The sequence below is a fragment of the Solea solea genome, chromosome 8 (genome assembly GCF_958295425.1).
Source record: "Solea solea chromosome 8, fSolSol10.1, whole genome shotgun sequence".
Classification (NCBI taxonomy): domain Eukaryota; kingdom Metazoa; phylum Chordata; class Actinopteri; order Pleuronectiformes; family Soleidae; genus Solea; species Solea solea.
Genome location: NC_081141.1, coordinates 15,118,843 through 15,143,055, shown reverse-complemented (window position 1 = coordinate 15,143,055; position 24,213 = coordinate 15,118,843). Strand labels below are relative to the sequence as shown.

Here is a 24,213-nt window from a genome sequence, read left to right as displayed (position 1 = left end):
AGACCCGCGATCATAGTCCTCAACCATAAATCAGAATTTGTTTTTCACAACATCGTATGCTCCGTTAGGAAGAAAACAAAATTCAAATGTGCCACGCTTTTATCTCCATGTTCGATCTTAATTTTAAAAACAAATTGGGAGCCTCCACCTTTATTTTTGACATGAAAGCGAGTTATAAATAATGAACAACACATTATAGATGTAAGGTGTTTTGTTTTATTCAAGACATTTTAAAGTTGTACCTTTTATATTGTTATTTATTATGTTTATGTCAGCAACACTTTTTGATTTAATAAATTAGTACATTTGTGCTTTGGAACAAACCTAAGACCAAAACTATATTTTAATTATAACATCGGCTTTTCATTAGTATTATGTAATTATGTCAGCACTTGCATTTTAGTGAAATTTAAGTTCTAAACGATTACATACAAATAAATCTACAAAGCTACATTAAGAAGAAAACAGTAATGTTGCTTAGAAAATGTAGAAATGTGCTCCCCAAAATTGGAAACTCGTCATATGCAATGTAATTAAAGGCTGAAATGCAACAATGAATTGAAAAAACTATAAAGATTTCATTCTTGTAGGCGGAGCAAAGCATTTGCGTTTAAAATAGTTTAAGCCTCGTCTGTCCGTCACTTCTGCCCGGAACCCTCTCATAGCTCAGCCTGCCCTTCTTCAGAGGCGTCAGTTCTGCAAAACCAAACACAAAGAAATACGTTAATCTGTTTAAATAAAAAATGAAGACAGTACATAGAGTACACTGTACAGTGTTGAAATACTACAGCTCTGCACTTAAAAGGAGCTGAAGTGCTGCTCAGATTAAACTCAAACTTTAACTTAAACAGAACGACTTGCAAAAGAGAACATTTTAAATTCAGGACCAAATTTCCACAACAGTGTTTCTATGTTTAGTTGTTTCACATAAATATCTGTTTGCGTCAGTGGTTATTTAATTATTTTCACTTGAAATTAAATATTTTACTTGCAACTAAAAATCTGCCATCATTCACCTGTTCCAACCACGTCTGCAGCCTCCCCACTCCTCTTCCGCTCTCGTCCTATCCAGCATTTTTTGGAGCCATACTTGGGTGAAATCACTTTTATCCTGTTGCTGTTAGAACGGCAGCCTTGGCCACTTCTTTGTGGACTCCACAGAGTGACTCCGGTGGGAGGGCTCAGCAGGCTGCAGGTGATGTGGTGGATGTTAGGATGCTGGAGGTCACTGAGGACAGAAGAGTACCTTGGCATTTGAGTGTTGACATCAGGTAGCTGCTGCAGGACTGGACTCGACCTGAGGGTAGAGTCCAGCTTGAGAGGACTGTCCTCGGTGTTGTAAAGGCAGCTAGTGTTGCCGCTGAGGTTTAGTGGAGGCCCAAGTTTCCATTCGTCGTTGACTCTCCTGATAACTCTTCCGACTGCTCCAGTTGTGCTTCTCCATCCTGAAAACGTCTCCTCCTTTCCCCAGAACTCACCACTGGGCCAGCTGCTCTGCAGGAAACCATCTGGATTGCCAAAGGAACTAGGGTCCAGTCTGAAGTCACTGTTTTCGTCTTGCAATATCAGGTCTGGGTCTTGGTCAAAGAAGCTGCTCCCTGTACTCGCAGGTGTAAACAGGACGTTGGTGTTGTGATGGTTAGAGAATGGCTGCTGAGGAGGAGGGGACGTGGAACGATGAGGTTGGAAGGTTTGTTGGTTTGTGTCTGTGGTCACTGTTGGAGACTTTGGCTGGTTGAGTGGTGTGGTCAGTGTGTAAAGGGAAGTGGTGTCACTGAACAGCTGAAACCGAGAAGAGAAGCGAAGATGATAAATCCTGAACTGCAACAGAGAAATCGGAATTTGTTCAGGCAACTTAAACTTCAAGGTCAAGTGTGTAACATGTACGAGGGATTACTTACCTGTATTCAACATAGTAACCTTTAAGTATAAGGTTACTAAGGTTAGTTTAAGTATAATATGTTTGTATAAGTGTATAATAAATAATAAAAAAATATATTTGTTTTTTATGGTGAGGCCACCATCTTGCAGTGTCATGTTTCTACAGCAGCCTGTTAAACGTTTTGCGCTGCAAATGAAGAATGTCATCCTTTTTTGCTAAGGCCACACAGTTCCCTAATGTATTTGTGAATAGGAGCTTTACAGTTTGCAGTCTCGCCATTAAATGTCACCAATTCTTACACAGTGGACCTTTACATGTACATGGAAGTGAGCTGAAACTGAGCTGAAACATTTTCTTATGAAAAGAACAGTACTGATGAATAAACAATTTTTTTTTTTTTTCCGGCATTTTAAAGTGTACTCGTGTGATCTGGATCACCTTGAGGACTTTGTGTGGCACCTCAGGGAGGAGCTCATTCAGCTGTGGCAGCGAGGCTCCAAGCAACCACTGGAGGGTTGGCGCTCTCCTCAACATGAGCTGACTAACCAGAGAGTTAATGCATGGGAACTGCAACAGACACTCTTCCTCCTGGTGGGTAAAGCACACAGCGTGGCACGCCAACTCATACGGTTATAAAACTGATGTAAAATCTGATAAAATTGGTCAGTCAGTTAAAATCTGAAAGGGGTGCTTTTTATGATATGTTTGTATGTACTGACTCGCCTGGGAAAAATGAGAAGCCCTCACTTACAGTAGCTATAACATTATTTAACCTTTTTTTTTTATACAGTGCAGATGATTGTAAGCCACAGTAGTCCTGAAATGAAGATAAATTGTTTTCTCCATGTCAGTGACAAACAAAAGACGTGGATTTAGCATGTGTTTAGCATTTTGTTTATGTGTAAGGCGTTAATAAAACTAAACAACAGACCAGTCTTTATTAATCAACCATAGCTAAACAACACACGTCTTTTGGTTTGGATAGAGCCACAAGATAGCTGAAGTAAATCAAGTCATTTTTGTACGTGATCTTCTTTGAAGGATTGGTTTTGTGATGCTGCGGTCACCTGTGAAGGCATCACACTCAACCAGTCTCTGTCCAGGTAACTGACAGGATCCCTGTCACTGGACATCAGGCTGTGGAAGCAGAGCCGACTGATCCACTTGGCAATTTCCAAAACCTCTGACACTATCAGAACCTGAAACAGAGCAGAGGAGACTAACTAGTTTCCATCAATGTGCTCTGCACATAACTCAAGCAGCGCTACTACTTAAGTAGTTTTTTAAGGTACTTGTACTTTACTTGCTACTTTATTTTCTACTTTCGCTACACTACAGTCAAGAAGCTTATTTTAGTTTCAATTTTCATTGTGCAATTTTTTGAGTCAATTGTTACGTTGTTGATTCACATTAAAACACAAAATAGAAACAAGAACAAATATTAAAGGTTCACACATTACTGAATGGCAAGTATTGGTATTGTTCTCCAGCAATAATACCTCTACTTTTACCAGCTGTTCTGCTGAAGTGATGCACACGTAATTAATTCATAACGTTGTTTACAATCATTTGGTTTGGTTAGCTTTGTACATACAATCCCACTGTAATAGTTTATACATTTTCCTTTATTTAAAATAGCTATATATAAATAGTATAATAGTGAGAATATATCAGTATTCTTATCACTTGAAGCTAATACTATTGTTGATAATATCCTGACCCAGTATTACAAACTACTAAGGTCATTAAAGCCACTAGAGGGCGCTGCTTCCTAGTCCACGCATCAACAAAATGGCTCTTACAGGCCTGTTGACATTGAGTACTTAAGTACAGCAAATAGCTGGAAATGATGAGCAGTAATGAGTGGAAAAATAATCATGTTTTGAATTTTACATTCTACCTTGATCTGTAGATCCTTGGACTTCATCCCAAACAGCACCAGAGAAGAATAAACCAACACCAAGTTGCTGAAGGCTTCGCCATAAAATCTGCCATCACAAAGCAGAGGCAGCAGTGGAGAATCATTCATGATGTAATGTGAGTGACTGTGACTGTGTCTGTGTCTGTGTCTGTGTGAACTCTGACCCTCCTCCGTGGATGTCTGGGCAGTGCAGGATCAACCAACAGCAGCTATACTGAAGAGAGAGAGCGGTCAGCCTCATCACCAGACCCTCACTAGCTCGTTCCTGATGCAGCTCATCCTGCTTCTACACCAACAAACACACACAAACAGTACAGTTCCATATGCTGACAATGAATTAAGATAACATTACACTAAGCTTTATTTCACCAGCTATTAAAATACTGGTGATTAAAAAAAGTGGATGTTTCCAAATCAAGTGCTCTCATGGTAGATAAAGTTCTAAATCCCTATGTATGAAAATAGTCATGATACAGTCCTCACCCACTACTCTATGTTTTACTTTAATTAAAAAGTGTTGATACTTATTTCAATTATTACCTTCTTAATTTATGGTTGATAAACTATTGTCAAAAAGAAAAAGGAATTAATTTCTTCATTCTACAAACCACATCCCCCAAAACTGTTAATCCAAATCAGTTTTTTTGTTATGTTTTGCTGCTCAAAGACAAAGAAGAAGCTCAGTAGATAAACACAAAGAGTTGACTGTTCCCCAAGAAGGATACAGCAGGTACTGTACCTGAACTATTATAGCAGTACTTTCATCCACTGTGACCACAGAATAGTGTTGAGTCCCACCAAGTATCTGCAGGGATGGACAGTGGCTCCTCTCCAACACGGTTATATTAAACCTGTTTATTACAACACAGAGATACAACTCAGCATATGGCATTTTAATGATATATTGTCATTCAAATGAACCAATTAGTAAAATCAAAATGTCTTCTGACGTTTGCTTAAAACCACTACTGAAAGATTCAGATTGGTAGTAAGAAAATAAAAATCACATTGGTACAGCAATACTTTTACTAAGCTTTTACTGGATATGATGTTATTGAATAGGATGATTTACTCTGACTCGAGTGTTTGTAGCAGCAGTGGACAATTGAGAAGCTCTCCTGTCACAAGCAGCACATAAGGCACGCTGTCTTCCAGACAGTTCTCCTTCGCTTTTTGGTGAAAAATAAACAAAAGAAAAAAACACAAATTTAGCAAAAAAGTTAGATTTTACAGCACAGTGTGTGAGTGTGTGAGATCATGTGCACTTATTGGCAGCAGACCAGTGTCAGTGATGCTGGTGCTGAAGGTAAGGTGACTGATGCTCCTCTCTCTGCAGACTGTGGACCAAGCAGACTGGCCCGGAGAGTCATACTCCACCACCAGACAGAAACTGTTCCAGGGGAAGTCTGGACCTATGTGCTGCTCAAACACCACTGCACACACACTGTCAGACACACTGTTCATACAGGATAGGAGTGTGAAAATTAAACTTTGTTAAATAAAGCAACATGAAATATTAACACACTTTCTTACTTTCTCATGCTATTGAATCAAACTCACAACAGAGTGAATAGGGAGAATTTCTTTCACGTAGAATTCACACAAATAAAAAACTACCCACAACAAAAAAAGTGCCTGTACATGGAAGATCATTCACTCAGGTAAAATCTGGCATCCAAATTCAGCCAGCACCACAACAACTTAATCATCTCTTTGACTTTTTGATTCATTCATACATTTTGACCAATGATTTCTTTCTGTTTGTATAGATCCAAATGTTTTTATTACCTGCTGACCACACTGGCACCATTCACTTTGGACTTATTCTCCCCAGGACTCAGGACAGTCACCGTAGCACCTGAGAGAATAAAACTCAAACATATTTGTACAACACTGCATTATCATGCTTATGTTACAATTTGGCAAACACTGAAAAACTTAAGTCACTTTGACTTGCCAAATAAAAGAGTGGCTCACCGGGAACTTGACTCAAGATGTTGGTGATTGTAGATCTGTTGCTGTCAGGGTCAGTTGATAATATGACAAGAATCTACAGAAAGACAACCGGGATTCAAGTGCTGGACAAACAAGCACTGAATCATTTTGGTAAAACATGAGTGAATGACAAAATGTAACGAAAGATTTTATTTCCATTAAATGTATTTAATGTTTATTACTTCATACTCATGATCACAATGACAAACACCCAGTCAGAAATCTACACCTTTGAGTAACCAAAATGCAATACACTGACACAATATTTTCACAATAATTTTCTCGTGTTTTCAATACTGACTTTGTCCATGTTGCTCTGTCCTTTCCCGCTGTGCAGCCATGAAGCCAGCAGCTGCTGCAGCTCCTGCAGTTTGAGGTCAGACTCCTTGTTCTTGCGACTGAGGAAGAGGATGATCTGCAGCCTCTTCGTCAGCTGCTCCAAATTCTGCTCCAAACATGTCTCAGCTGCCTTACTAAGGTATGCTATAGAGGTGCAAAATGATGCATACATCACAGTGTAGTGTCTATTATGTTTAGTATACATTGTGTTGTTGAAATGCCTTTTAATATTACTATTACTGTCAATGATTTTTATGAAAGAGACCTAACTGCTAGACTTTATGTTTCCAGCTCTGCCAAATTATCAAATGTGATAACACCAACCTCACGCAGGTTTAGTGTCAAACTTAACGCAAGTGAAAGATTTAAGGTGTTAAGAGTTAAAAAGGGAAATTCTAGGCGTGACGGCAGCTCAAACTCACCCAGTGCAGTACTGAGGTCACACTTCAGCAGCAGCTCCTTGGATGTCACCAGCACATGAATCAGAGCGGCCTTTCTGAAAATCAGTTCCTGTTCTGCAACACAAAGAAATAGGATAACGACTTCAGGAAAAAAAAGAAAATCACCAAAAATTAGATACTGCAGCTTTAAACGTTGTGGCAGAGCAGTGTATGTGTCCTATTTTAAAAGGAATTCACAGAAAGAACATTAACATCAGTTATCTATTCTAATGATATCACGATCCATGTATAATTGACATGACTTTGACTGTGGCATTAGTGTTGACGTAGACAGGTTGAGAGTTTCATGAACAAACAATGAAAAAACAACAACCAGTAAGCAACAGTTCAACTGTGAATGCAAAAGACAGAGAAAGAGCAAAATGGCCAGGAAGGGTAAAGATATAGATATTTCCAGCTTGATAATGCTCAAAAAAATTATCTCAGACGTCACATTCATACCTTTGATCAGCTCTGGGCTTGAAGCCTTTATTCTGCACAGAGCCTTCTCCTGCTGTTTGAGGATGAAGCGCGTTTGGTCGGGGGCCAGGCAGCTGAAGTCCCCCCACACAGGGAAGTTGAGGCCCAGCTGTCTAACAGAGTTCAAACAAGGCTGAGCGATGGCCAGCAGCTCACAGTAGGCATGCTGCTGGCTGTCTGCAAGGAAACAAGAACACAGAGGTTCAAAGAACGTCAACAGCATCTGAAACATCTTCTCAAACACAGATACTGTACTACATACAGTTTGGTCTGTGAACAGCGACCTTCGGCAGCTTTTATATGATTGCAAAAAAAAATCACTGTTTACTCATATTAAAGCTGACTGACAATAAGTTAACAGACGACAAATACATGAAGGAGCCTGGTCTGTAATGTATAGCAGGGAAACATTAAGATATCTCTCTCTGTTTCTCGGTGTGACAGCACTTTGTTTTCGTATTGCCTGGTAACTTCCCATGCTGCTCACAGAATGATGTGTTTTAGGACACGAGTGACAAAGAGAGGGCAAAAAAAAAAATAACAATTATGAAAATAAAGCGAGGGCTGCCAGAAGTCATTCACTGGAGCTTTAATTTAAAAAGGTCCTAAGTCTCTTTTGACTTACATTTCAAATGCCTCAAAGGGCTTTACGTTGTTTAATTTGGTTCCCTAATCACTCTACATACATATGCTTTTAATATTACATATTGTACAAGCTTATTGTACATGAGAAACATATGAAAACAACCATCAAAGGAATTTCATTCAACAAAATTAAATACAATTTAGCTCTATAAGTATCTATTTCTGAAAATGCTGGGTGTTGTACCTGTAGCTTGAAGCTGTATTACTCTGCTGTCTGGTTTCTCCTGACTGACTGCATGACTGATGACTTTCCACCGACCGGCTGACTCCTGCACTCTAGAGGCATTTCCTGACACAGTACCACCCATATAAATTGATCTCCTCTCCGATATTTGTATCTGCTCTGGAGGAGGTTGCGGCTGTGATGAAGCTTCCAGTGGTGCTGATAAAAAAAGTGATAAGGGAACATTTTAGGGGGGGGAAAAAAGGTGATGAAAATCATCTTCCACCTTCATAAGAGAAACAGCTGACATGTATTATCTGTCATTGTAACCACATTAGCATATGACTACAGCAGAAGCAGAACAGTGTGTACCTGGAGTACTGACTGAGCTCTGTGGTGCTGCAGTAACTGGAGTTGTCTGCTGGGATCTAAGTATCATGAAGGTGGAGAGAGGGTCAAGGTCCTTCTCTGGTGGACGTTTAGTAATTGGCTGATGACTGAGATTGTCTCTTATTTTCAGTGTGGTGGACACAGCCTGCTCTGGAGGGAGGAAACTGTGCTTGGTCTGAAAGTCTTCACCACCTGTGACGGTGTCGTTCTTATGAGCAGAAGACAAAGCTGCCAAATCGGAGAACCTCACTTTAGGACTGGGATCTTTGGCGTTTGCGGAAGCAGCAGGTTTTGACATTTTTACTTCCTCATTGTTTGTGTTGACATTTTGCAGAAGGGTGTTCTGAGACATGTCAGCAGTGATTTCTTTTTGTTGACGATTATCTCTAGCAGCCTCTGCTTGAAGAGCAGCATCTTCAGGTTTCTTCATGTGAGTTAACAGAGTATTATTTGTAGGACTCATCACGACGGGTCTTACTGTGGCTACAGTGGATGGACAAAAAGAAGAAAATTAAACAGGTGTGTTTTTGGAAGAGGCTGCAATCACATTTAATCATCTAAAACAAGCAGTACGGAGCACTACATACAATAAACAGGCCGCATTGATTATTTAGACACTTATTAAGATATTTCAGGCAATTAAGTCTATAAAATGTCTTCTGTAAAATTCTACTGTTGGACAAATATATTCAGTTACTAATCTAGATAACCATGAAACTGTAATATATATGTGATCAATGAATAAAATAACTAAATATTAGTGCACATGGATGATAGAAAGAGTCACAAAAAACAAACACAAAATTTCAAATTTTGAAGCAGATGGGCTGCAGCAGCAGAATACCTCACCAGGTGCCACTCTTATTAGCTGTCCTGTGTACCTAATAAAGTGGCTGGTGAGTGGATATACACATTTATACAACAAAGCAACATCTAATCAGATAATCTATAATTGTTATTACATTGTTGTCAAATTGATCTACTCTGCAGCTCTTTTCTGTAACTATGTTGCACATTGCACAATTCGACCAATTCAGCAGTGACCTAAAAATGTATTAAATGACAAAAAAACAACTCTACTCACATAGGACATGTCCCGGTGACACTTTCTTAAAGTCTTCCATCTTTTCCACTTCAGTCGTGGGAAACCCAGTCATCATGCTCTCAGTGAACTCATGTGCGACTCCTGTGCTCAGCTGTGACTCCAGTTCACCACCAGCACATATAAAGTCTTGTCTTTCTGATTTTATGACTTTCAAGGCCTCGGGTAGAGGCTGGTAGTTGATTGCTGGCACAGATATCGGAGGCTCTGTAATAAAACAGATTAGATTTTTCAGTAATAATAACATTTCAAGGATTATCCAGAAAAAAATATTTAACAGAGATGCATCTGCAAATTAATTTTTAATCAAATCCAACTGGTAAAACATCAGTACAGTCGATCCAGAGATGGCCTGACTTGTAGTTTAGTGATACACAAAATGTCCATAATGCATAAATTTGGCACTTTTACCAAAGTTCTAGGTGAGACATTTGGAAAACTCTATGATCACAGATGACGATAAAAGAAAATATGTTACCCAGTGGCTTTTAGTAATGAGAAGAAATGGGTAGAATGCCTCACAATTTTCTGGCACTTTAAACTCAGGAAGCATAGTGACATCTAGTGGTTCAGTGCAAATTGTTCAGTTGTCGAGGACATTTTAAATAAATCAACAATATTCTTGTTAAGATGTGCTGTGGTTAGTAATATAAAACCTAATAAATGCACGTCTAAAATGTGAGCAAATAAAAACATGTGCCTATTGTTGTCTTTTAACTTAATGATGAGATTTATGTGAAGTATTTTGAGATAGATGTAATGAATACAAATACTCTCGAATGAATGACCAAATTAATCAATGCTCAGACTTTGTCAGTCATGTGGTTTATTCATTTGACAATGGTGGGGTGTTCCTTCAAATACAAAACTGTAAAACTAGACCTATGGATTACCTGCCAACAGTAAGCCCACCACAAAGTTTAGATGCTTCTCTGCTTTCCAACATGCCCTCTCCATTTCTTTTTGAGCTCTCGATGACACCAAACATCTACATGACAATAATTAAGATCACAAGTCATATTGTGTGTGCACTGTGCACTTACTACTAAATATCAGGATGAGTTATAAGTTTAACCTGGTATTATAACTCACTGTCTGCCAAGCTGTGACATTGCTTTCTTCTTGAGCTCAGAAGTGGACAGGCAGAGATGGGTGTGACCTTTTTTGGGAGTTGGTGACAGAGTCACGTCCAGCTCCATTTCATATGGAAGCACCAGATGTCCTGAAAGAAATGTCAAATTTAAGACTGGAGCCAAAATTGAACGATTTCTTTATTACAATAAAGAGGGTTACACTTTTCAAGTACTGTATGTTCTCTGTAACTTACGAATTAAATCTGGATCCATCAGGCATCCATTCATCTCGCATTCTTCACTGTGCTCCTTATCAAAATCAAACTGGGCTTTATTCACTGATACTGATGCATCTGAAAGGGCAGCTGGTGGAAAAGCAACTAAATCAGTTTACAATTATGCATTTGAATTGAGTTTAGAACCTGCTTATCTTGTCTTCACCTTGATGAAGCACATCCACAACTGGAAGCTGTTCCTCCAGCAGCTCAGGAGCAACATCTATTTGACCACTAATATTTGAAAAGGAGGTGTAATTTTCTGTGGTCATTTTAAAAGTGTCCACTACTACAGGCAACAACAGAGACTATGAGGAAAAAAGTACATATTTAGCCATTTCATACAGACAAATTACATTTATCTTTATTTTTTTTTAAATACCTCTTCCTTAATAAGTGTCTCTTTGCCAAACTCCTCATGTACATTTGCACATGTCTGAGTGTCACTGGTGCACATGTCAGGTGTTTTTTCATATGCAGCACAATGCCTGAAAAAGTAACCAAATGGTCTTCATACAAGACAATCAAACCAGTAATGGAAGTGACGGGCAGTTTTTGAGATGTAACAACCACTAGGACTACAAAACACACTTTTGGGTGAATATAAAACCATGTTTGCACCTGAATATTGATTCCTCAGAGATGGTGTCTCCTGTTGAGCTCAGCAGTGGGTCGACCACAGGAAGAGTCCTCAGCCTGGAAAGTTTGGCTTTCAGTGTGGGTAGATGTCGCTTGAATTTTGGCAGGTAAGCAACAACTATGACCTCTTCTGGCAGGAGGAGATCTAAGACAGATCAGTGTTATAGCAACAACAACCTTTTTAATGTCATGTAGAATGTAAATTCAATACCTTTTTCACTGTAAAACGATGAGTTAGAGTTAGTGAACGTATTTAGTTTTTTTAGCAGTAACTCCCAGATTTATTTTACAATAATTCCCTAATACAATTAATTTTTTTAATTAATAATTAAATTAATCACAAAATGATCCATACATATAGGCAACCTTTTGCATATTGTTTACACATATTGTTGCGTAAAAAAACATGTATGTGGGAATGCCCAAATTAGATGTTACACACAAACATCCTTGAGGCATTGATAGCATTGTATTGTTACTTTACCTGCTGAGTTAAAGTTATTCTGCTTTTCAGGGTACATCTGGGCCACTGTCCACTTGAAAAATGATTCTGAACATTGATCACTGATGTGCAACTCTTCTGAGTTGCAAGCATCCTCATCCTGATCTATATCTCTGATGAAGTTGGGATTAGAACTGGTTATTTTCTCCACAACCCCATTCACCTCATTTAGAGTTGCATTGAATCTGTAAAAATGTATTTAAAAAAAAAAAAAAAATCATCCACCTTTCACTGCTTGACAAGTATTAAAATTATGGCTAAAAGAATGTAATGCAGGAGGAGGAAATAATGCAGTGGTGACACCTTTCTGGTGAATTGACTGGTTGGTTTGTTGCACCCAGGTCGTCAAGCACAGATCCACTGACAAAAAGTTTGCAAGTGGAGATTACCTTTCCTGTCAGGTGCATGAGAAATGATTATTCCATGTATGCGTAAGAAAACAAACACTAAGCACAAAGTAAAACACCAAGGAAGAGAAGGAGAAGAAAAGAGAATAAGAAGGCAAAGAAGCCACGCAGATGTCAACTGCTGTAAGACACCAAGAACAATATACTGCTTGGATATTTTGTCTTTCACCTTTCTTTGAAGAAACCATCACCTAGCAATACTGCTACCAAAATAATATGGACACACAGAGAGGTCATACTTGCATACCTCTGATCCACGGTGTTCTGTAGGTGACCTCAGGAACTTTACCACTGTGAGGGTACACGTCATGTGTACTCATTAAATAAGGTGTTGGCAGAGCCAGCAAGTTCATCATAACTTTCAAACTGGTGGTCGTCTGGAGTAAACACATAAACACATTTTACACCTTTTACAACAATCAATGGTGTTAAACCTTTCATTTCTACACAATTTGTCATCTGAGGCAAAAACAACAACTGATACACTCACTTCAAACACATAGTCAAGTGCTTTATATCTGATTGTAGAGAAAATCTGAGGCATTAAACATGTGTCGTTTTCAGACCTGTAAAATGTATAAACATAAACTTTACAGACATAAATGAACATATATAAGGGATTATGGAATTGTTCATTTGATATTTCTCCCCATGTTCCTAATAATAATACTATTTTTTTTTGTGGGCACCTTTCAAAACAGGTAGAGGTAAGGTAGATGACCTTAGGTGTTTTGAAAGGTGCCCACAAAAAATTGATCAATCTAAATTTCACAATAACATCATGTACAATGAAACTACAGTGATAAAACAATTAAGAGTAAAAAGAATAAAAAATAATACACATTTCCAGTGTTTATCTTAACAATTAACGTTATCTTATTTCTTTAAATAAACACATTTATGAACATACAATGAATATTAGCAGTCTGTTCCTGTATGCTAGGTTAATTACCTCAGTATGCTACATAAAGATGTTAGCAAACCTTTTCTTCTATAGCCTTCAAATAAAAACATATTGAGGTAACTAAAAGCAAGATTTAAACAAATGAAACTTTAATAACCAGAACGGGCTGTTTTATTTTGAACTTACATGACGATGGGAGTTTTTCTTAGCCGCGTTTCTCACTGCGATTTAAAACAGTCGCTCCTGTTTTCATGTGCGCAATTGATTGGATAGTTACGGTAAATGCTTAACAATTAATGCAACTTTATTGACAATGCACAACAAACATTGGCATTACAATGGGAACATAAATTTCAGATACCGAACACTACGGAAATGTGGACTAAAAAGTGCACAGTTAAATGTGAATGTATTGCAAAATTATGTTCAGAAAAATTTAGACTAAATAGACTAAAACTAAAACAACAAAAAAACAGTGATTTAAAAAAAAGGGGAAAGGTTTAAGTACTAGGGGGTTACAGTTAAATATCATTGGTTTTCCATAATAATGATGAATGCTTTGTTGAATGATGTTTTAGATGTCACATTGATTATTATTATTGCTGGCATTTATAGAACAATACACGAACAGATCAGAGTCCAAACAGACCATTTGTGTCACTTCTCATTTAAAGTTCTGCCAGTGAGAGGAAGCATTAGAGTACAAATAATTGTGCACTATATTCAGTCTATATGTATCTGTCAAAAGCTGGTTTTATATATTATTGCTCAATTAATTGTTTCATACCAAAATACAGTACAGGTTTTACAGACTGAATACAGATAGCAAGACAGAGTTTAGGGTGGTTTGTACTTACTAAAGAACCTTAAAAATATGTAAATCTGAATATCATTGGCCAGATCAAATCAAAGATGATGTTTGTCAGAAAACATTTTTCTGTCCATCATCTGCAAATTTGTTTGGTAAGAGTCTGTCTAGGTTTCATGGAATGAACATCTGCTGTGTTCTTTGGGTGGTTGTAAATCTTGTTTTTATCATGGGACAGACTTTTAAACATCAGTGAAAAAAATCAGTGTTTAGATTTTACTGGTTTCTCATCAAGGTGAGAGGAAATACTCCCAACTCTTTACACTGCTATGTTAATGATCCAGCTATTTAAAGCTTATGAGATACAAAGAAACAATCACATACCTTTCACATGTGTATTTAGGAACAGAGTTCCTTTTCTTTGTTTTTTAATACTCAAATTATCCCCATCACCTACTCACTTTAATGATGTGATGGTATCTCAGCGACACTGAATTGCTTTAAGTGTCTGTAAACATCCATGTAATAATGGTCAAGGCAGTTTGAAGCTTGACATCATCAGTTAAGTCTGGGAATGGTTCGCTGTACAAGACTAAATGTAAAGAGCTCAGTTCAGTTCAAGACTTTTCTTACTTAAAATTTGGATAGACTTTTTCCTCTTTGTGTCACATTCTGTTCTCCTTTCTGTGCTATTGCTGTGTATATATTTGAGTTGAGAACCTTTGACACACTTTTGTTATTTAACGGTGGACATTGTCTCAGTGTTGTCATGACGCCCGTCTCACATTACAGAGACTGAGAATGGCAGCACAATGGCTTTTATCCATAGCACTGTAGATGTTGATGTTGAGTGTTTATATGCCGTACATGTGCACCTGCAGAGCTGAGTTTATAGTGACCACAGGTTTAAAGCTGTTGTTCTTGGCAACAATAAACGTTTCATGAATAATAGTTACATCATTTGTTCTTGAATATAAAATAAGTATTTATGTAATATAGTCTGCCATGCCTCTGGCGAAGCCTCTGGCGTGCACAGAAAAAGACATCCAAATACCAGACTGATGTCAACAATAGACTGCTACTTGATACTAGTGGCTGCAAGTTGTTGAGTTTCTGCCCTCTTGCTGTGGAATCATGTTTTCTTTGTTTCTCCCTCCGGTTTGTTCCGCGAGTATCAGTCAAAGTTTCTATTTGTGCTACAGTTTCTCTGAAATGACACATGCACACTTTTTAAATTTTCAAACACAGTTTTATTGACACTGTACACCTGTTTTTTTGGATGATTGGCTTTTTTTTTCTATAAGACAACAAGGTTGCACTTTCCTCCAGTTTTCCAGCTGAGATGTTGTGCAATACTGTAACAAGATCAAAACAGTTTCTACATAGAATTTGTTTACAGGAAATTGGTTTCAAATATTTAAGCCTTCCAAAAGCCCCTCTATTGGTACTAAAGGAAATCATTTGACACTTTTGGAAACATTTACTTTCATGCCAGACATGATGACGTGCTACCATGCCACTATACTCAATAACTGCTTTGCTGAACATAAACACATTTTTATCTGAATTAAACTATAGATAGATAACCTGTAATTTGTCGAGGGCCAACACACTCACGTTTCCCTTTGAACTGTATTGTCAAACAGACTTCAATTTTAATTGTTGTAAATGTCATTATGTTGCTGTAAGGATAAACTTATTCTTAACTTCATCTGAAGAAACACTGAGACTAAACGAGGAAGACACTGAAAACAAGATAATTGTGGAAAATGATCCACCGTCAGCAGACATGTGACATTCTTTTGGCTCATTTTTTGCGTTCCTCAATCTGCTCCACCTCGCTGGACTCATCCACCACTTTACCGTTAATCATGGTCTGAGTGACGACTTTTACAATCTTCCTGGTCCTTACTTCAGGGTCTTCTGTAACACAAAGGGAAACAAAGGGGTTAGTTAGAAAGCTATATATTTCTTGTCTACTGTAATATTAATATCATTCTATATACTTTATAGACTGTGCCAGAATAATAATGTATGTAAGATAAGTTGAACTTACTTTTAGGAGGTGGAAGAGTTTCTTTCACCCTGTGGGACAAGAAGAACACAATAACTTAAATCATATTCGTTTAATGTCTCAAACAAATACAATTCTCTTTTCTAATATAGGTTTTATGACCTTTTCATATTGCATACTATTGTCCTTATTTGTGATAAATGTCTGTCAATGATAAAAATGTGAAACATACTAATACAATTTAAAGAAAAACAAAAGTGTGCTCAGTTCATGGTTATGCATGCAGTTTTAACCAGTTACAGTATGTGCTCTCCCAGCCCTCACATACATTTCTTCTCCTTCCAGCAGCCTCCTGTAGGTGGCGATCTCCATCTCCAAGTTCTGTTTGATGCGCAAAAGCTGTTCGTATTCGGTCTTGTTGCGTTGCATGTCCAAACGCAGCTGAGACAGCTCGTCCTCCAGCTGGGTCAGCGTGATCTGAAGACGCTCCATCTCCACAGAATATTTATGGCCCGTTTCGCCCAGGTTTCCCTCCAACACTGCCACCTGTTAACATGCCGGAAGCAAAGGTATTGACTGATTTGAACATTTCTTTAATCATTATAACCTTTTTGGCCCTATATGCACAATGTATATAACGTGGTTGTTTAGGGACCTTTTAACCCTGACGATTGCAGGTGATCGTATCTGACAGCGGTGACACCTTTTGTTGACCTAACAATAGTTACACCTCTGATGTACAGCTCTATCACCCACTATCTCTTTGTGTTTACCTGCTGAGCTCATCCATTCATAAATCCTTCAGCAGACACTAGAGACTGTCAGCGCGACAACATCCCTGTATTCAGTGCTGTGTGCTCACTATCAGGCTGAGCAAACAACCACGAGCTATATTTGCCTTCACTGAACACCTTAGTATTCTGAATGACAGACAAAAAAGCACTGACTGTGTGGGTCCGTCTGCTGTGTACACTTTACCACTATAATAGTATCGTTGACAAAGTGAAAGGACGCTGTTGTCTATAGCTACACCCAACATCTATGCTAAAATACTAGAGCACTTTCAGTTAATTTAATTAATTTAATTTCACAATGCATAAACATACACTAATGATTTTTTATTTTTCATTACTGCAGTTAAAAATAAGATTTAAATACAATTGAGCACAACCACAGATAGTCTTGTACTATTCCATGTGTACGTCTATCAATCAAAACACGATGCCTACATGACCCACAATGCAACTCAAATGTGAGTCATTCATTTGGAGCTTTGGGGTGTGTTTTGATGAATGTAGCTTCCTTATTGCAAACCTGAATCAGAGATGATGAGCAGGTGAGGGAGGTCCGTCAACAATAATAACAAATTTATGCATTTGAATTCCTCAAGATTTGCACATGGATTTTGACTTGACTTGAAGTGATTAGCTAGAAATTACAGACAAATTGATGAAGTCGTAGAAGTGTTGACGCAAACTTGAAAGGTGGAAAAAAAGCAAAAGTGAGATAAACCTAAACATCTATTAAATCTTTGTGTTTCTACATCCTGGTCCTAGTGACCCACAGCCCTGCATGTTTTAGAAGTTTAATTGCTCCAACACACCTGATTCAAATAAACAGGTCGTTATCAGGCTTCTGCTGATGAGCTGAACATTTGAATCAGGTGAGTCAGGCAGAGAAACATCAAAAATATGCAGGGTTTTGAGTCCCCAGGACCAGGATTGTAGAATCCTTGTATTAAATGAAACAATGAAAGACACAGACAAAAACATTGGAGATAATCTGTTGTAAATATCATTAGTTATGGCGTTGTTCACGTTCACACTGCACCTGTGCACCATTTTGTTCACAGTGTTGTACCTGTTTGCGAAGACTATCGAGCTCGACCTCCAGAGCCTGCAGGAAGCGTCGTCTCTCACTCAGCTCACTTTGGGCACAACGCAGAGCCTCGTTGCTTTCTTTCACCTCAGACTGTATTGCTTCCAACTGTGGGCACACGCACATTAAAGTAATGTAAAGTGTAGTGTGCAGTCTGTAATTTCAGAAAGACTGGGGAAGTTAGAACTGACCTTCTTGAGATACCAGGCCTCAGCCTCTTCCTTGTTCTTACGAGTGATGCCTTCATACTGGACTCTCAGCTCGGCCATCGTGGCCCCCAGATCAGGACTCTGAACTGCGTCCACCTCCACATTCACCTGCTCGTTGGCCAGACGTGACTTGAGGGAGTTAACTTCCTGCAGTCATTTAATGAGAGGAAAGAACAGACAAATGAGTTCTTACTTATTACTTTGGTTTCCACTTGACAAACTGATAACACAAACTCTTTAATGTGCTAACATCTACATCTCATATGAAATGTTTCTTTTTCTGACCACATTATGGTAACAAGGAAGGCTCGGACTTCATCCTGGACACCACACCTGACTGTCTAAATATGCTCTCTCCCTGTGGCTTATGGGCTCAGAGACTATGACTCTGTGGACACAGAGGCTTTTACATAACGTTTACATAACCGCTGACAGGAAGTGTCATGTCTAAAAGACAAAGGGTGTGTCCATACACTTAACATAATCATGTTTCAAAGGCTGTTAAACTTTCTGGCCTGACTGAGTAAGCAAACACAAACTGCCTGAGAGCTGGTTCGTGCTAAAATGAACAATATGATATCACAAGGTCAGAATAAGTCGCGGTGATGCAGCTCAAACATCACACTTGACAACTTGTGAAGCAGCTATCTTGATGAGTAACTGACCGATCGTGACCTTCACCTCGACAGAGAGCTCACCTCGTCATGATTCTTCTTGAGGAAGTAGAGCTCCTCCTTCAGACTGTCCAGGTCACCGCGCAGCGTGGCGATGATCTGGTCATGGTCTGACTTTGCTCTCCTCAGAGCCTGACAGTCCCGCTCCACCGACTGGCACAAGGTGGCCTCTGCCTCCCATCTTTAAAGGAAATAAAAAGAGAAGAAGAGATCGAAAAGGGACCATTACCACATAGGTACAACGCTTGTACAAAACCAGGCCCTCTACATAAAGTCTGCTTTTGATGAGACACCCAAAAGCAAAATGTGTGCAATTGATAAAACAACCAAAAATGTTTTTTCAAAGCCTTTTCATCCTCTAAGGAGGATTGTAGTGGTAAATTACCACATTGTGAATTTAGTTAAAGAGCAGAATGTGCTCCAAAACTAACGTATAGATGAAAAACTATGAGAGATTCAACGGTTTTACTTATAATCTTATCAGTAAAAGCATTAAAATATGAAAAACACTATACAATACACCATGCTGTCCGTATTGGCTTAAAGTGATGTCCTTTATGCTGATTACCACAAGTGGACACTGTGCTGTTTGTTTAATCACACAAGAAAGCTACTATTGCTGTTGATATCAGTCTCTCCATCAACACATGTTGATTACATCATTTGTCAGAACGCATAAGCACACATTTAGAGCAAATGTTTTGCTGTGTCTCTCATGTATTTTCTCACAATTCGCCATCTGTTTCGTTGCAGACCAAAGGATAATTTAATCAAGTTAGAAATATTAATGTATACAGTATCATAATGTGGCCACCATGAGCCAAAGCTGTGATTTATGAATGATTTCATTTACCTTGAGTATCATGAAATCTCTGAACGGACACAAGTGGAGAAAAAAAACAAACCATGAAGCCCGAGCAAAGATCCTCATGTCAGAGTACACATGCACTTTGCTGATTCCATGAATCACTGTCAATTGATGTATCTCTGCTTCACATCAGGTCACAGAACATACCATCAACACGATGTGAAAACCAGCAGCAGTGGGTGTATCCTTCATCTTGCCAACTGCATGCTCTTCAGAGACAGACTTTGTCTCTGTGATATGGACAATCTGTCACATGCACTCACTGACAGCACCGTTGTCAGTCTCCTGTGGGTGCCTGAGCACCGTGGGAATGGGACTCTTATTTCGCACGCCTGACAGAAAGGTCATTTATTCACATTGCTTTGCAGTCTGACGCTCCCATGTGAACCCTCACGGGCAAGTCAATGAAAGAAACCTCTGTGTGACACTCACTTGACCCTGAAGTCGTCAGCTGCCAGCTTGGCATTGTCAATCTCCAGCATTAAACGAGCATTTTCCAGCGTTTTCTTTCTCACCTGGGCAGAGGAACATGGAAAGTTAGTTCAGATTTGGCACAGGCACTGATTTGACTTGGAGGACATTTTGTTACTGTCAAACCAAAATGAGAGAGTCACATTTTTGATCATAGACCTATTTCTTGCATCCGCTCTCTGTAAATATTGTTCATGTACACCCAACATGATATCCGGTACACAGACAACATAAAATAATAGTCTGTATTTATATAGAGCATTTATAAGCAGCGCTTTTTCTATCCATACCCATTCGCATGCTGCTGGCACTGATGCCAGCAGCACCTTTGGGGTTAAGAGTCTTGCCCAGAGACCTGCATGTAGATTAGAGCAGGGTTTCTCAATCCTGATCCCCGGGACCCGCTGCCCTGCCTGTTTTAGATGTTTCCCTGTTCCAACACACTCAATGAAAATAGTCAGCTCATCATCAAGCTCTGCAAAAGCCTGGTAACAACCTATTTATTTGAATCAGGTGTGATGGAGCAGGGAAAGCATCCAAAACATGCAGGGCAGTGGCTCCCGAGGACCAGGATTGAGAAACCCTGTATTAGAGGAGTCAGGGATCAAACCAAGACCCTTCAGTTGGGAGATGATCCACTCTACCACTGCTCTCAGATCGAGTAACCTGAGAGACGGCAATCACGGGACAGTTGAGAGAAAGCGAGTGCTCCTATTTGCTGTTTCACAACAGTTACTCAACATACAGGTTTCTTTGGTGGACATATCGTGACTCCAGCACCAGCAATGACTGCCTATGCTGCAAATAAACCTAGAAATGAAAAGAGTCTAAAAGAGAATTGGACAATAATTGCTGTGCCACATGTTATCTGTCATGTATTAAATGAGTATGTATTTTTACAACCTGTGGATGAAACGCAACACTATTTATCTAGTAATCCTACTGCAGCTTTAAAGGTACAGTGTGTAAAATTTGGAAGCATTTATTGGTGAAGTTGCATGTTGCAGCTGAATATCCCTGTCCCTTCCAAGTGAGCCTTCATTTAGACATTAAAAACATGGGGGGTCCAAAAAAAAAGTCCTCCATAGAGCTGACCCAGCTCCTAATGTAAATATAAAAGGCTCATTCTGGGGTCATGAAAAACAAGGTGATTCTACACTGATACAATCTAAATATCATCATCAATTTCTGCAAAGCATCAAGATTTTACACTCTGGAACTTTAAGATGTTCAAATATATAAAGTCAGCACGTGGGTCATTTTTTGGACACTGACCTCCTGCCCAATGGCATGTGCCTGAGCCATCATCCCCTCAATGTCGTGTCCTTTGGGAGCTTTCTCCAGCATGAGCTGTTTGATCTTCACCTCCAGTTCAGCGTTGGACCTCTCCAGTGAGCGCACCTTGTCCAGGTAGTTTGCGAGCCGGTCGTTCAGACACTGCATGGTCTCCTTCTCACTGGCACCGACGCCGAGGCCGTTGAAAGAGAGGCTGGAGCCGAGCATGTTGAGGCCGTTGCCCATCGAGACGGAACGGGACAGGGACAGCGTGTTGACAGTGGACAGAGGTGAGACGGATGACTTGGAGCGGATGCTGCGTCCACTGTCCCTCACAGACATGCTGGAGAAGGAGGGCTGACGTACAGAGTAGCTGCGCACAGAGAACGTGGAGGCCATGGTGTCCTCTGCAGGAGATAAGGATTAATGTCTCTTTATCAGGGCATTCATGGAGCTACATGTATGTTTATGTGTGTGTGAGTGAGTGAGTGCATAGGAAGGCCAGAACATTAACCTTTGTGTCAATGAGTAAAACACTTTCTGGCAATGAATGGCAATTCTTGACCTTGGTAACAGTTGTCAAGGAAGGACACTGAATAAACATTTAAGTCAACATAGTCGTCTTCTCCGGAAAAAGCTCAGCGTAACAAAAATACAACATTGTTTTGTCTCTTTGTGGTTATTATATTATTATATTACATAATTACTGTGCTACTTTTGTAATTCTGGGTCTATTTGTAGTTATGCTGTTGTTGATTTACATTACATTACATAGTTTTGTGGCTCTTTGTAGGCGTTTAGAGTCACTCTTTAGTCATTCATCATCTCTCTGTCTTTACTTAAGTTTTATTTATTTATTTCATTATTATTGACATTATTACATCTTTTTTTTGGGAGTTTGATTGTAAAATGGTAACTGTCACTTTATATACAAAGGCTCCTGTGCAGGGGCTCCCAATCTATTGAACCCCTTTGCGAGACGGTAAGCTTTCATAATTAATGTTAGTTAAAATAAAAGTGGTAAATGTGAAAAATTGCAGGTGTTTCTAGTCGGTTTTAGAGTCTGGATGTTTTACACCTGCCTCTTTCTGTCATAATGGTAATTCACAGTCTTATAAATAAGTACGAACAGAGGAGAAAGATTACAGTACTTACATGGATGTCAGTTCCTCACTCGGTCTTCTCCTCTGCTCTTCTGTCAGGTTAAGACCTGGATGGTGTGAGTGACCGATGTTGTTGGACCAGATTTCACAGGTGAGTGTAGCTGCAGAGGCAGGACTCTCTGTGTGGAGGCGGAGCCACCGTTCATGTGTCCAATCACGTCACAACAGAGAGGATCATGTAACTAGACACCTTGTAGAAGACTGATTAAAAATAACTCTCATGCACATAAACTAAACTAGTGTCAAATTTTTTGTGCAGCATCACAGGTTTGCTGTAAGTTGCCCCACGTGATCTACTGTAAAAGAAAATTAAATCAACCTTTCGACTGTCTGTTAAATATTCAAATTTAACTTAAATACATTAGAAGCAGGAGTAGCAGAAAGCTGTACGACCATACAATTAACCTCATAATATAAGTACTTTAACCTCAATCTCTAAATATAATGTTAGTTTGTCCGTATAATGAGTAGCTAGACTGCAATCAGTCTGAAATGTAGTTAATTATATGTTCATGCATATGATTAATCATATCAGTTAAATGATATTTAAATAATATTTTCTGTTTTCACAGCATCCAGTTTGACTACAGGAGGAAAAGCACAGGTGTAAACATTCAAATGAACAATGGCTACATTCCATTTGGCTTTCTCAGTTTCAGAGTGCTGCGACGAGGGTCGTGGGGGCCGGATAATGACTTTCAGAGTACATATTTTCAGTAACACCTGTGTGCTTATTTGGCCCATACAGTACAACCTGATTTTAAGAGTGACTGGTGTAACCAGTGTGGCTCACTGGCTGAATACAGGGACCTGGCTGTTTCCAGTGCACACTGATCCCATTAAGTGTCAACACAATGCATTCAGGGTGATGTGAGAAGCTGGCTTCACCCAAGGAAGCCCCGGCGGGGTGGGGAGAAATGGGAGGAAGCGCGAAACAATAGAGCGACAGAATGAAAAGAAAGTGAAGACCCCTGAGAAGTGCAGGGCGTAGGTCTGGTTGAACTGGAAACCTGGCTTATATTCACACACAGACCCAGAAACACACCTTTTTTTGTACATTTGATAAGTGACACTGACCTGGTTCGGGGCTGTACATGCCTTTCACTCCACCCACAGACACATACAGTACACCCAACATCATGAAAACCAAAGGATGATAGGGAAAAATAATGACCTCAAGGATGCTGATATAATCAAATTTACAGTAAATAAAAGGGGTGTTTTTCCAGTGTTGATTGCATTTTGGACTGATCATGGTGTAAAATTTCGTATGCGCTTTTTTTGTAATCTGAATATTATCAGCTAACGGTCTCCAGAGAACTGAGACAATGACATGAATGACTTAGCTCTGTCCAGTACAAAGAGGTTCATTTTAACACAAGGAAAACTTCATTTCCTGTACTTTAATTGCAGGATGGTTGGACTGAACTGTATAACTTGTTGCAGGAGTTCCTTTATATTACATATTATAGAAAATACATAGGAAGGAGTGAACAAACTATACAATTGTATGCTTACTCAAATCTTTATCTGTAAAGGATTGTTGTTGTTGTTGTTGTGAAAACCAGCTGAGGGCAGATAAAGGAGGTTTAAACAAAGATTTTCATGAGCCAACTTCAGCAGACTGCACCATGGTCATACTCCCACCTTGTGGCAGAATGAATGTACTGCAGTATGCAGAGTTAAATGAGCTTTA

The 24,213-nt window shown here is 39.1% G+C and overlaps 2 protein-coding genes and 1 long non-coding RNA gene across 12 annotated transcripts in view; 1 reads left to right on the top strand and 2 right to left on the bottom strand.

The window, feature by feature from the left end:
* LOC131464116 (uncharacterized) overlaps positions 1-21,472 on the top strand; it is a 30,057-nt gene extending 8,585 nt beyond the window's left edge. For 2 of the 8 annotated variants that reach the window (XR_009241139.1, XR_009241141.1), the window contains 9 exons: positions 1,472-1,569; positions 2,298-2,473; positions 3,795-3,919; positions 5,140-6,276; positions 8,386-8,543; positions 8,712-8,774; positions 11,346-11,451; positions 16,325-16,548; positions 17,832-17,945. This is a non-coding gene — a long non-coding RNA (uncharacterized LOC131464116). Of the gene's footprint in view, positions 1-1,471; positions 1,570-2,297; positions 2,474-3,794; positions 3,920-5,139; positions 6,277-8,385; positions 8,544-8,711; positions 8,775-11,345; positions 11,452-11,858; positions 11,948-16,324; positions 16,549-17,831; positions 17,946-19,741 lie in introns of those variants that run through there. The other 6 variants (XR_009241140.1, XR_009241146.1, XR_009241144.1 and 3 more) reach the window with 6 other exon arrangements.
* Positions 211-13,605, bottom strand: LOC131464113 (protein shortage in chiasmata 1 ortholog). Of its 3 annotated transcripts, none has more exons than XM_058636410.1 (28): positions 13,344-13,605; positions 12,744-12,819; positions 12,501-12,630; positions 12,150-12,240; positions 11,829-12,031; positions 11,297-11,489; positions 11,088-11,193; positions 10,872-11,013; positions 10,685-10,795; positions 10,450-10,579; positions 10,251-10,345; positions 9,340-9,564; positions 8,238-8,738; positions 7,887-8,084; positions 7,040-7,234; positions 6,560-6,652; positions 6,100-6,281; positions 5,781-5,853; positions 5,592-5,661; positions 5,084-5,259; positions 4,876-4,972; positions 4,543-4,654; positions 3,968-4,089; positions 3,783-3,870; positions 2,950-3,081; positions 2,321-2,470; positions 1,017-1,782; positions 211-696 (listed from the first exon to the last, which is right to left on the bottom strand). In XM_058636410.1, coding segments are annotated over exons 1-28 (4,545 nt in total). In that variant the 5' UTR covers positions 13,346-13,605; the 3' UTR covers positions 211-610. The 3 variants fall into 3 exon arrangements, with proteins under 3 accessions (XP_058492393.1, XP_058492394.1, XP_058492396.1); XM_058636411.1 differs by having other exon boundaries at positions 5,084-5,247; XM_058636413.1 differs by having other exon boundaries at positions 11,327-11,489.
* krt1-c5 (keratin, type 1, gene c5) lies at positions 15,193-22,609 on the bottom strand. The gene is made up of 9 exons (XM_058636414.1): positions 22,510-22,609; positions 21,355-21,761; positions 20,041-20,123; positions 18,765-18,921; positions 18,049-18,213; positions 17,840-17,965; positions 16,308-16,525; positions 16,022-16,050; positions 15,193-15,888 (listed from the first exon to the last, which is right to left on the bottom strand). Exons 2-9 carry the CDS (start codon positions 21,751-21,753, stop codon positions 15,773-15,775), a joined length of 1,293 nt encoding a protein of 430 aa, XP_058492397.1. The 5' UTR covers positions 21,754-21,761; positions 22,510-22,609; the 3' UTR covers positions 15,193-15,772.
* Positions 22,610-24,213: the final 1,604 nt, after the last annotated feature.

What these genes read in the sequence shown, in the direction of transcription:
- krt1-c5 (XM_058636414.1), bottom strand. Translation starts at nt 21,753, where the DNA reads ATGGCCTCCACGTTCTCTGTGCGCAGCTACTCTGTACGTCAGCCCTCC. An exon ending in AGGCCTGGTATCTCAAGAAG is followed by an intron (nt 17,966 to 18,048) that starts GTCAGTTCTAAC and finishes GTGTGCCCACAG; the next exon opens with TTGGAAGCAATACAGTCTGA. An exon ending in TCGATAGTCTTCGCAAACAG is followed by an intron (nt 16,526 to 17,839) that starts GTACAACACTGT and finishes GCATGTTAACAG; the next exon opens with GTGGCAGTGTTGGAGGGAAA.
- LOC131464113 (XM_058636410.1), bottom strand. An exon ending in AATACAGCTTCAAGCTACAG is followed by an intron (nt 7,235 to 7,886) that starts GTACAACACCCA and finishes GTTTCCTTGCAG; the next exon opens with ACAGCCAGCAGCATGCCTAC. An exon ending in TGAGTGTGATGCCTTCACAG is followed by an intron (nt 2,471 to 2,949) that starts GTGACCGCAGCA and finishes TTTACCCACCAG; the next exon opens with GAGGAAGAGTGTCTGTTGCA.